Source organism: Phoxinus phoxinus (assembly GCF_949152265.1).
Source record: "Phoxinus phoxinus genome assembly, chromosome: 5".
Taxonomy (NCBI): domain Eukaryota; kingdom Metazoa; phylum Chordata; class Actinopteri; order Cypriniformes; family Leuciscidae; genus Phoxinus; species Phoxinus phoxinus.
The window spans coordinates 11,035,557-11,047,991 of NC_136880.1; the positions used below are offsets into that span (position 1 = coordinate 11,035,557).

Genomic DNA, 12,435 nt, shown 5'->3' on the forward strand with positions numbered 1-12,435 from the left:
GATCTTTGAATAAATAGCAATACACATAGACAAACAGCATCACTGCAATTATGACGTAAAGAGACTTTTGTGAAGTATCAAAATGATTTGGTGTTGGAAGCCAACAACCACATGGGAGCAGAGGTATTTAAAATTATTTCTCTTACCACTAGGCTTATTAAACTTGCCTTATATTATGTCTAGAATTTCAAAAACATGAAATGCTGATTTCAGTCACACCACGTTACAAGATGCGAGTCGATATGAGATGTGAATGCTGTAGATGATTCACATTCCTCCTGTAGGGAGAAGTTGAGCAGGGAATAATCATCTATTTATATCGCAATGTCTTTGTTAATGTCTCAAGAAGCTCGACCCACTCTCGGGAACTTTGCTCCTATGTATCATAGGATGAAAGATTTGGGTTTAATAACTGAAACTCATGGTAAGGAGTGGTTTTGAACATTTGACTGACTGTTAAGATCTTGCTGAATTCAACTGGTCCAGGAATAGAAGTTTCTAACCAAGAAACTTCTTGTTTCTTGTTGCCTTCTAACCAAGGCAACAAAGAAAATCTTCACACTGGGAAACCACAATGTCTTTCCTGAGAGAAATCAGCCCATTGGTGAAGAACATGTTTCTCTCAGAGAGGGATGTTTTATCCATACGTGCGGCACAGATTGCAGCTGAAATACAACAGGTGTGGTATTACTTTGACAATACTATCATCTATTCTCATATAATATTAATATCATATTTTGGTGCAAATGTATCTGAGGCGAAGTAGAAAGTAGGCAGATGACTACATAGGTTTTTTGAGAGAAGTTTTTTGTATCATATTGGAGCTTGATAATCTATTCAAAATCTGGATCCTGAATTAAAACCAGATTTGCTGAACTGATTTCTATCCTGGATCCAATTTTTATGGTTACACAGAGCAACATATGGTTACTTTTATGACAAGATTTTTTGTTTATTTTTCAATTTTACTTCAACTGATTTTAGGGTGAGAGAAAAAACTATAACGAAGTGCTTGATTTGTCTTCTGGAGATCTCCACAGAGGGGGAATAAAACCCATCACCTTTGTTCGTCAAGTAGGTAGCAGCTTTCTACAAGTCACTCAGTTGTATGGAGAACAGAAAAAAACATGTTGGGAAAAATATATCTTAACCCATGCCTTTATGAGAAATAGGACCAGTTAATGCTCAGTTTTTCTGTGTGCTATTTCTCAGGTCCTTGCTGCTTGCTTCTATCCAGCACTTTTGGAAGATGACAGTCTGCCATTCGATGTTAAACAAAGGGCAAATGGTCTTCTTAGACAATGTGATGGTGGAAGCGTAGGTGAGCTTTTGTCCGTGCACAGTGGCGTACCTTGCTGTTTTTATACATTTAAGTAACTTGATAAGAAAAGTGCAATTGTCACTGCACCACAGCAAATGTTCATGGCCAAATATTACAACTTCAAGAGATCAGCTAAATTTAAGCTGATTTCAGTGAGTTGGTTTTTTTTTTTTTTTACAGTGTGGACAAACAGTTACAGTTCTGATCAAATGTTAATTGAAGTATATGAATCGCAGGTGTGTAGTGTTGAATCCTTTCATGTGTACGTGATTATCATGTGGTGCCAATCTCTTCAGGCTCATATACAGATTCGTGTGGAATCGGCAAAATCAAACAGTGCGTGTCTCAGTTCATTACCAGGAGAGACGGAGGAGTTCCTTCCTCACCCGACAACATCTTCCTCACATCTGGGTCACAGATGGCTCTCATGGTTTAGTCAACAAAAATCATTTATCGCTTTTTCTTCCTTTTAAAGGGGACCTATTATGCAAATGAACGCAAATGTGTGTCCATAGTGTGTGTGAAAATCCACCCACTTCTTTTTTTTTTTTAATCTCCATGAATCATAATCTGTCTCTTCAAACGAGTAGTTCCTGATTTTCCTCTCTTACTCTTACATAAGAGTAAAGGAAGCCCCACCCATGACTAGTGAAGATCTGCCCTATTAGCATATATCCCGCCCTGAGTGAGCCGCAGCAGTCCACCATTTCTGTTTATACGTCTGTGCCAAAAAACAGTACAAATGTTCTGTTATTGGATGTACCAACAAACATAAGAGTCTCCATAGACTCCTGGCCACTGAGGACGCAGTGGATACATTTAATTTATGAAGGAAATGTGCCAAAGAAAGTCGTTAAAGTGTTATATATTTGGAAAAATTATTTTTACCCGGACTATTACAAACGAGGGTCAGTTCACTCTGGATTTGCTCAAAAGTTGCTTCTGAAAGAGTTTTTTAATTAACAAGATGGTACTTGCTAGTTGATGAGTTGAATCAACTTAACTCCACATAAACTACATACATTTATCTGACAGATTGGCTGCGTGACATTCTCCGGTTTTGTTGTTGACGGAGTATCCGAAGCACAAACTGTTGTAAAGGCTCCGCCCTCTTTTGGAAATGGGGCCCGGAGCAGCAGCTCATTTTCATTTAAAGGGACACACATAAAAACAGCGTGTTTGACAAGCTATAATAAATGATCTGTGGTGTATTTTGAACTAAAACTTCACAGACACATTCTGGGGACTCCAGAGACTTATATTACAGTACATCTTGTGAGGGGCATAATAGGTCTCCTTTTAATATTTTTTAAATGCATAAACATACAAGCACTTTTCTTTGAAAATGTAAGAATGGATGGTATAAGTTCAACTTCAAGTAAATTTTTTTTGTAGTTTATGGTGAAGCTGCTGGTTCAGAGCGAGGGCTCGTGTCGAACTGGTGTGCTCATACCTGTGCCAACCTACGCTACATTTACCGAGGCTCTGGAGGACCAGAGAGCTGCCATCATACCTTACCAGTTGTGTGAGGAGCAGGGCTGGACACTGCAGATGGAGGAGCTTCGCAGAGCGCTCCATGCAGGGAGAAGGACATGCAATCCAGTAGCGCTTTATATCTGCAACCCAGGGAATCCTACAGGTACAGCAATAGATAACCCTTATTATTGTGAGAAATATGTGCCATCTTGTAACCAAAAATTGAGAAATGGAAAATGGCTTCTTGTAATTATGCATGAATGAATGTTGCTTTGATTATCAGGTCACATACAGAGTAGGAAATCCATAGAAGAAGTGATTCGGTTCGCTGCAGAAGAAAGGCTCTTCTTACTGGCTGATGAGGTGAGTTTTTCTCAAGTAATGTAAGAGCTCTCTGCATTAAAACCAAAGTCCCTTTCAAGGAAAGTCTATACATTCTGCGGCCATGTTTGCAACGCCTCCAGGCAGCTATTTCGGGCATCCAAGACCATGTCCTGTCTACTTGAATGGGGGAATCCTGAAATCTCAAAACTGCTTGGCAAACTCACAATTAAGTAACATATTTCAAATCAGTAACAAAATCAGGCTAAATGCATGTGCAGTCCGCAAAACACTTTGTTTCTATAGTAACTGGAGCTTCTAATGGCAGCTGCAGTGATGCGATGACAGTACCAATCAGCAATTGGCTCTTGCATTTAGAGACGGGTCTTGTTCCGCTATATTGTGCGTGGCACTTTCTCCTATTCATAAGTAATATGAGTGCACCTTCTTTGGTAAAACACAATCCTGTTCCTGGAAGGACACCTTCCATCAGAATTTAGCTCTAAATTCGTCAAAGATCTAGCGGTGGCAAATCGTCACCTCGCATTAGCTGCGTCTCAGGCAAAAAGCTGCACTTGAACACACCAAAAGGACTAAAGGCAAATGTCAACTAGCATGTGTGTTCTGCGCCTGCGTGTAAGTAAATATCTGTCTATATCAGCAGGTATCAATAGTCTTGTTTTTGTCATTCAAAAAGGGAAACCAAAAATAGGACTGCAAATATACAAACTGTAAACAAAGCAGCACTTGCTTACCATTTTGAATATTAATCACGCCGATCACTTTCTTCATTCCAGTCGAATGCTCAAGTAAGATGACAAAATTATAACAGCCTTCTGTCTGTACCGTCTTGACTTCTTTGCTCGTAACTTTCATCACCTTCGCTTGAATGCTCATGCACTGACTCATTCGCTAAGCTTAACAGCCAATCAGAGTTCTCTCTCACCGATTGCTCGTTGCCGGTTCAACATGGGGAATCAGCCCAAAAAACACTGACGGTGTCCGACTAGAGCCAAACAGACAAAATTAAGCTGACTAAAGCTCAAAAACGGCCCGAAATCGCCCAATGGCCGGCCGTCAGCTTGGTGTGTCTCGAACTTTACAGCTAAACTCTGAATAAAAGTGGCCCTGCAGGAGCAATATTGCACACTTCTGTTCTTGAACCCTCCATTGACATGACTGTGAGCTGTGTCTTTCTCTTCAGGTGTATCAGAGCTGTGTGTATAGAGAAGATACTAAGTTTGAATCCTATAAGAAGGTGTTATCAGAAATGGGCTCTACTATTTCCAGCACTGTGGAACTGGCCTCCTTCAATTCTGCTTCCAAGGGCTTCATGGGAGAGTGAGTAGCGTGTTATGCTCTTGAGTATTATTCTTCCTTGATTTCTCTATATATATAATTACAGTGTATCGATCCTTACATTAAAATTCCTCTGGATACAAATAATAATAATAATGGGAGTGGGCCAGTGAGTCTGACAGATGCACATTTATTTAATCAACAAATGGGATAAATAGTAAATCTATGTTAGTCTACTTCTCTGACCATTCTTTGTTTTCAGGTGTGGGCTTCGTGGTGGCTACATGGAGCTGGTGAATCTTGACCCTGCTGTGAAGGAATATACTCGCAAACTTTTTTCCACTAGGTCCAGCCCACCTGTTGGTGGACAAATTGCACTTGACCTCATGACAGATCCTCCAAAACCTGGAGATCCCTCATTCCCCACCTTTTCTGAGGTTGGTATGCTCCATATGAGTGCTTAACATATACAGAAAAATCACAAGCACCATTTTTTTAATTAAGAAAAAAACGTAATACTCATACTCGGCAAACGTCATACTCGGCAAAAAAAAACATCATACTTGGCAAACATGGCTGAGCACATTTCTCAGCCTTGAACCAAAACAAAATCTGTAGGGTATTAGCCAGAGTGGAGTCATGAGCCCAACCGATAGAGGTGCCACCGGGAGATGTAGAGACCCAAGCGGAGTCCGATGCCCGAAGAGGCCAGGTGAGATCGGAGGACCAAGGGACCCAGGCGGAGCTGCGGTGATGAGTGGCCGAGGTGGAGCTAGGGTACCAGAGGACTGAGGCAAAGCAGGTGGGAGTTAGGACTGAGGACGAGCCGGAGGGAAGCAGGAGCCCAACAGAACCAAAGAGGAAGGAGGTGCAGCCAAAGTCCCAAAACTCTGTGACAGAATTAGAGTGACGACTGACTAAGGTAAAGCTGGAGGGATAAGGGGGCCCAGTGGAGCTGGAAGGACGATGGTCCCCGGTCGAGCCGAGGGAGGTAGGTGCCAAGGTTAGAGTAATGGGCTCGGAGGACCGTGGCGGAGCCAGGGATCATCACACCAAGGTGGAGCAGGGGACCAGGAGGCCCAAGGCATTGCAACAAAGCTAGGCTGAGCTGTTGGAAGCTAAGGAGAATACGAAGAAGACTTTGGGCCGGGTAGAACCAGCAGAGACGAGGAGACTTGGATGCTGGACGGAACTAGCGAGGATTAAGGGCTTGGGCACAGGAAGTCATCAGGTAATTTATCACTCCAGACTGAGGTGGATTGAATTCAGATTCTGGAGGATGGGATGACCAGCCACTACTTCATCCAGCTCCACTAAAGCTCCCATGGGACGGATGAATGAGCTGGCACACACACCTGGTCAGACTGGGCGGCAGAGTCGAGCTCCTGGACGGATGTAGCCTCTGGCAGGGGGTCTTTTGCGGGCATAGGCTCTGGCTCTGTGTCTGCAGTGAGCGTGGGTTTAAGTTCTGGTCCACTGAAGGATTTTGGGCTGGAATGGTGATGGAAATTGTGGAGCAGGCTTCCTCTCTTGCTGCTTCCACTGTGAGGGGAGAACCAGTCATCCATGAAGCATACTTGATTGTACTAGAGCAGGGAACTTCTGGACTCCCCCATGGGCATGATGTCAGATGGTCATATGGTCTTAAAAAAGCCAGACTGGAATTTGCTATTCAGTTCAGTGTTGATTCAGTTCAATAACTGTGTAAAGTTGATTAAATTCTGAAATTAGTTTAATTCAACTATAAAGCCGCTCTGTAGAAAACAGTGATGTAATCATCCAGCTCAGTTCAGTTCTCATCCGATTGTGTCAGTGCAGTCAAATCAACAATATTGCTGAATATTAAGTCTGAAATAAGCAAGCCAGTGGAAACAGTGGCAATGAACCCAAACTCCATCAGGTGACAGAAACAGAGAAAAATAACATTGGGAAAAAACAGGCTCAGTCGGGGTAGAAGTTCTCCTCTGGCTAAATGAATGAACATGGTGCGAATATGATTCCAGGCTGCATAACAATTATCGATTGATATCATTCAGAATATTTCATCCATTTGCTTCTGCTTGAAGATTAGGATACATCACATTGGCATATGGAGGAAGGGGGATTTGTAACTGGTCATAGGGGTCTGAGCAGAGGTTTTGTCTGGTTCCCATCGTCTTTAGGTCTAACTGGGGTTCTGTCTCTAGAGATTGTCTAGTTGTTGTGGTCTCTGCTGACATCCAGGTCCACCATCTGGTCTCAATAATACTATCAAGGTATTCTAGAGTGCAATGTAGTGTGCATCAGAAAGCTCTGTCTCAGTCGCAGATCATTGGTCCTCCAACAGGATAATGACCCAAAATGTACCTGTTGACAATTGCAGAAGTCTCTTTGGGAGCTACAGAAAAAGCCTCTGAAGGTAGTGCTACAAAATATTAGGTTAAGGTTACGATCATTTTTGTCCATGCCATTTTCATGTTTTATTATTTAAATATTTTGTTGAATCAAAAATCCAAAGCAGTCTGTTTTTTTTATTTTTGTTTTTTTGTCAGTAAGTTACTTCAGAGAAAAATTTGGGTTCCTTACTTTTTCATGAAAGGGTACCAACAAATTTGTTCACGTATGTATCAGGAAGAAGGCTTTCTGCTGTTTGCGCCAATTCCCCAGTCAGGGCTTTTTGGCGACGTGGTTAATGCTGCTTGAGAGCCCATGGCTTTTGCAAGCGGTTCTCGCTCTAACTCTCTCCGATGTCCTCGAGGGGATCAAGGAAGTGGTAATGTGGTCTGACAGCCCCTCACAGCTGGGGTGCAAGATCATGGAAGCTTCTGCCGAAAATTACAGATGTGTTGGAGCAGGGTTGGAGATGAACTCTGAAAAACAAGAAGGTAGCTCTCCAAGAGAAGGGCTGTTTTTCCTTGTTTTAGAGACTCACCAAATGGTCTCATGTATTGGTAGACCTGATACAAAAGAACTGATAAAGTTGAAAAGTGTCAATATCAGTGACAAAAAATATTAGTCAATCCAATTATCTGTCTATTAACTTTTTGATTTTGTATTGAACTTAATTATTCTTTTCTGTCAGGAGGTCCAATCCATTAAAAATATGATAAGTAAAAATGCTTGTCGGATTCAGGAGGTCTTTTGTGAGATACCGGGGATCAGCTGCCAGCCATTGAAGGCGGGATTTTTTGTCTTCCCCTGTCTACACTTACCTCCAAGAGCAATAAAATGGGCCAAGGTGAGAATCTGTGTATTGCAACAATTTGTGAATGACACTGAATTAAAAGTACTACTGTTGTTGAATAATACAGTGCACAAACAGTAAATATCACCACCAATCTGTATAATAGCTATTTCAAATAATGGAAACAACTGCCATTTAGCCTATTTCATCATTCAGTCTAAAAGTCAGTAGCATCCCTACAGGAAAAAAAAATTAATTTGATTGCTCATAAATGTTATACAAACAAATCTTACCTTCTTCTAAATCACAATTGTAAGTCAAACACAATCTGACTGAACTATTAACACACAAACAGTTTAGTACTTTTAAATAAGACAATGAAAACAATGAGTAATATGACTGAAAACACCTTTCAGATTTCACTTTCAAAATAGGCAGTCTATTTAAAAATACAGCCTATAATATTGGATAGGCAATTTTTGGTCCATTTTATTTCACTTTACAAATTTGCTTTCACATTCAGTGGTTCAAATTCAACAGAAAATTCAACTTTGCACATCCGGGAACTGCAGGAATAGCAGTAGAGTACAGATGGAAAATCATCATCTGCTGTTAGATAGTCTTACCAGTAGGTGGTACACGCGTGTGTTGAGGAAGACCAAAGCAACAGGTAAAAAGAGTCATTCATGCACAAAAACAGATTTGCAGAAATGGAGCAAGCCATTCATATTCTGAGTGCATCTGTTTGCCTGTAACCAATATAGTATAACCTACATCACCAGTAAGGTATGAGTTTGGTCTTTTTATATCACTGTATCAGTCCATTAAAGGGCACATAACACACACAGTTTCTCCCAATCTCATGTTATTATTGAGTTCCTATAGAGTAGTATTGCATCCTTCATATCTCAGAAGAGTCTTTTTTTTTAAAATCAGATTTATAAAAGACAGATACGCTGTACCGAGTCTTTCCGAAAACAGCCGAGCTCCTGGAGGTGTGCCGTGCATCGCTGCCGATGGCTTCTGTAACCGGGAGGAGATGCCCATACAAGGAATCCCTCCCTTTATGACATCATACAGGGCCAACTCTTTAACAGTGTAAATAAGTCAGAATGCATGAAAATAACATTAGACATCCCCTTTAAGCAACGTTAAGCGTTGTACCGGTATATGTCCCAGCGGCACGGTAATCCTGGAGTATGACGTATGAGGAGAAACCCAATACTGCAGCATAGCGCCACGATATAAAATTAGGGAGAGTAAAACCCAACCGTTGGTTTAAAATTAAAAAAGTGATTTTTAAACCCAACGATTTGGTTTGTCCATATTGGACCCAAACATGCAGGATACAGGAAACATTTAGATGAGGTTGTTGCTGCTAAAAGAGGATCTACTACACACTCTCATAACAATTTTTTTTGCAAAAATTGTACCTTGAGGGGTACAACAGATGGTCACTGGGGCAGTACCCTTAAATGGTCATCTTTGTTTCTCCATTAAAGATAAAAAACTTAAGGTTGCATATTACTACTCCAAGGTACTAAAATGCACCTTTTAGGGGTAGATGAGGTACAACGTTGTCTTTACGGGTACTGCCCCAGAGACATGTTGCTGTACCCCTAAAGGTAACATTTTTGCTATTTTTTTCTGACAGTTAGCGGTCCTGTTTCATGAGATCTACATTCTTGCAGAGTTCAGTTCCAACCCTGCTTGAACACATCCATTTTTAAATAACCAATGTTCATGAACATCTTAATTAGCTTCTTCAGGTGTTGGAGATAAACTTTGCAGGAAGGCAGATCTTCAGGAACAGGATTGACATCCACTGATCTACAAGATAATAACTTCAAGGGTTACTTATTCCAGCTTACGCTGTAAATGATTGCTCAATGACTTCGATAAAAAATTGAGAAGCACAACTGTTTGTATGCAGTTTAATCATCACAAAATCATACCCAACTATAGGAATAATCGACACAGAAAATCAAAATGCAAAGACCTTCAAATTTCTAATCAAGTCTCTTTACATATGGCTGAATGAAATACTGATACTGAAGTGTTGGCAGATGTCTCGATACACATTATGTGAGTCGTGGCCCATAATGATCAATTGCAGTGTCTTCAGTCAAGCCATAAACTCTGAATAACTAATTAACTAGAATCACAGCAGTGAATAAATCTCTTTAGGCAATACTAAAATGCAGTAACCTGACTGTAGTTCTCATATTTTCTACAATTAAAGTTTTCTCTTTGTAGAAAAAACAGATGGAACCAGACATGCTGTATTGTTTGCATTTGCTAGAAGAAACAGGTCTGCATGTGAGGCCGGGCGGTGAATTTGGACAAAGAAAGGACAGCTATCACTTCAGGTTTTTGCACTGCCACTGTTGCATGAGTAATGTGAATGGATAACTTAAACAAAACATTCGGAACTAAATCATGCTGGAAAATGTGAATTTGTCATTACTTTTTATCTGTGTGATTTTATTGTTGTTTTCAATTGCCAATTGTATATGAATTCTTACTAAGTTATGCTTACCATAGTAGACATTCAAATAAGCTGTAAACGTTAGCCCATCCTAATTGAAAGCATATTCTGTGCATCCTATAGATTCTCTGTGAAAAACAAATTCTCAATTGTTTCTCAGGCTTTTTGTGGCAACTCACGAGGACACCATGGAAGATGTTCTACAAAGACTGAAGACATTCCACAAGAGATTCATGAAGGAGTTTTCTTAGTGTCATCTTACCTGCTTTTGTTAGCTGCTTATGTCAGACTATGAGATTTGTTTGAAGGTTAATAAAAAAATTTTTTTTTAAAGAATATTGCTTATATTCCTAAAGAGCTGAGATAGATGGAACACCCTTTGATTTGATTTAAATTTCTCTGTTTTAAGGATCATCCATTGGTCCAACAATGGCATCCAATTGTATTGCTATGCGTTCTGTCTTTTTGCTGCACAATGTAATTTAGTTCCAATTTAACTCTTTATCTGCCTCAAATTTAGGTTGAAAGGTTACATGGTCAGTCTAATAAATTATTCAGACATTTGATTATTATAATTGTATACTTTAGATTGTACTCACTCATTTGGATTCCAATGTCACTCAGATTATCGCACCAGCTGTGCATACGGATCTCACGGTCACACACTCGCCAGTCGTGGTCATTAGGTGGAGGTAATTGACTAATACTACAGTTGTTAACATTTGAAGTGGATCAAAAAAGTTAATCAAAGTTGCCCTAAGACAAGAACGGGTATTGTTCAAAATTCATGTATAACTTTGATGAAAGGTTTTGATCCACTTCAAATGTTGACTACTGTATATAAATTATCTGTCCTTTATAGATATAGATGGTTGTTCTTTTATAAAAGTACTTAGTTTACTACCCACGGATCTGTACACAATTAAAGCAAGATTAAATCCAGCCAGGAATCATGACCATTATTATAGAAAAAAGCAGACCAGTAGAAAAACTTAGTTGAAAAAGACATAAAAAAATGTGCAGAGCAATAGGTTTCCATGACCAGGATTGAAAACCACTGAACTAAGTGAAGAAAGAAACTATGAACAGGTGTCAGAAAACAATGAAAAAATGAAAAACCATGGAAACAAATGAACAGGGATTAAATAACAAACAAAGAAACTAAATACAGAAAACTAAACTAAGCCGTCTCAACATGACATAATACCCACACTCCCAGTAGGCACTTCCTGACTTCGAGAACAAAAACTAAACCTAGGTGGCCTAGGTGTTCAAATACAAAGATTGTGCTTCTTGATGATGACAATAAGGCGGCGGGAAGGAGGGCCTGGACCCTCAAGAGGAAGAGTCCATTGGGTGGCCAGGAGAGGAGGCATGACAGAACTGGTTGAGTGGGATGTCCTGACGGAGCCAGAGGGATGCTTCTCACATGCAGGGGAACGTCACCAAAAAAAAGAATTGTCCTTATTTCCTTCATGAGTTATTGCATGTAAAATTTCACTTGCGCCAACCATTTGTCTTTCATCAGCAGTTTCTCAGCATGAGAATGTCCAAATGTAATGAATTGTATTTTTTCTAAACAATTAAACAGTTTTCTATCAAACGATGCCTACCTTTTGACTCTCCTTGCTATATTTTTGGAGTTAAAGGAGAACTCAGGGCAATTTTTAAGTTAATCTTGATCGTTATACCTTTGTGAGTACTGTCTATATATAAAAAAAAAACGAACCGGATTGGTGCTTGCAACACAGAGCTGCTACCGCTAATGCCCAGAGCTCCCACTCAGCTAAGACGGCAGTTATGGGGGCATATTCATAAAGAGTGTTTTTGTGCCTCTTAACAGACACAACATGCAATTAAAATGTCTGTCCAACATGAACAGGGTCCTTACATGACAACAAGATGCGTTTAGCAACTTAGCCATTGTTTAAATTCACCTAAATAGTGTTTTAGACGGCTAGCTGTAGTCTCGCGCTGAAGTCCCGTGGGAACTCCCGTTGAAAAGCGTATCCCTTTATGTGGGAAGAGGTTCACGGATCTTCTACAACTGATGCATCGAGAAAAGTACTGCACAAACCAGTGAGTAAAAGACAAAAAGAGGCATTTCACAGGGCGTTTTTAGACCTGTAGATCGTTTGTTTTGTTCTGAAACAGGGACTTAGTTTGTTATAATGTTATAATTAGGACTATTATTAGAATATTAGAAATCTAATATTCAAGCTGATTTCTCATTTTTCTACTCCTAATATTAAATCAAAAAACGACCGAAGGAATGATAAACAGATTCCACCGCGTTTGCGCCAGAAAACTACTGCAGTGCAGTCAATATGTTCGATCCTTTACTCTTCCCTGTGGATGACATGTGAC

At 40.1% G+C, this 12,435-nt stretch overlaps 1 protein-coding gene across 1 annotated transcript; it reads left to right on the forward strand.

Annotated features, from left to right (window-relative positions):
- Nucleotides 1-574: 574 nt before the first annotated feature.
- Nucleotides 575-10,692, forward strand: LOC306999486 (alanine aminotransferase 2; the record flags this gene model as incomplete). Its single annotated transcript, XM_079614189.1, has 11 exons — nucleotides 575-679; nucleotides 985-1,074; nucleotides 1,213-1,321; nucleotides 1,618-1,751; nucleotides 2,717-2,960; nucleotides 3,081-3,160; nucleotides 4,323-4,459; nucleotides 4,680-4,854; nucleotides 7,479-7,634; nucleotides 9,837-9,949; nucleotides 10,229-10,692. 11 exons carry the CDS (start codon nucleotides 575-577, stop codon nucleotides 10,317-10,319), a joined length of 1,434 nt encoding a protein of 477 aa, XP_079470315.1. The 3' UTR covers nucleotides 10,320-10,692.
- Nucleotides 10,693-12,435: the final 1,743 nt, after the last annotated feature.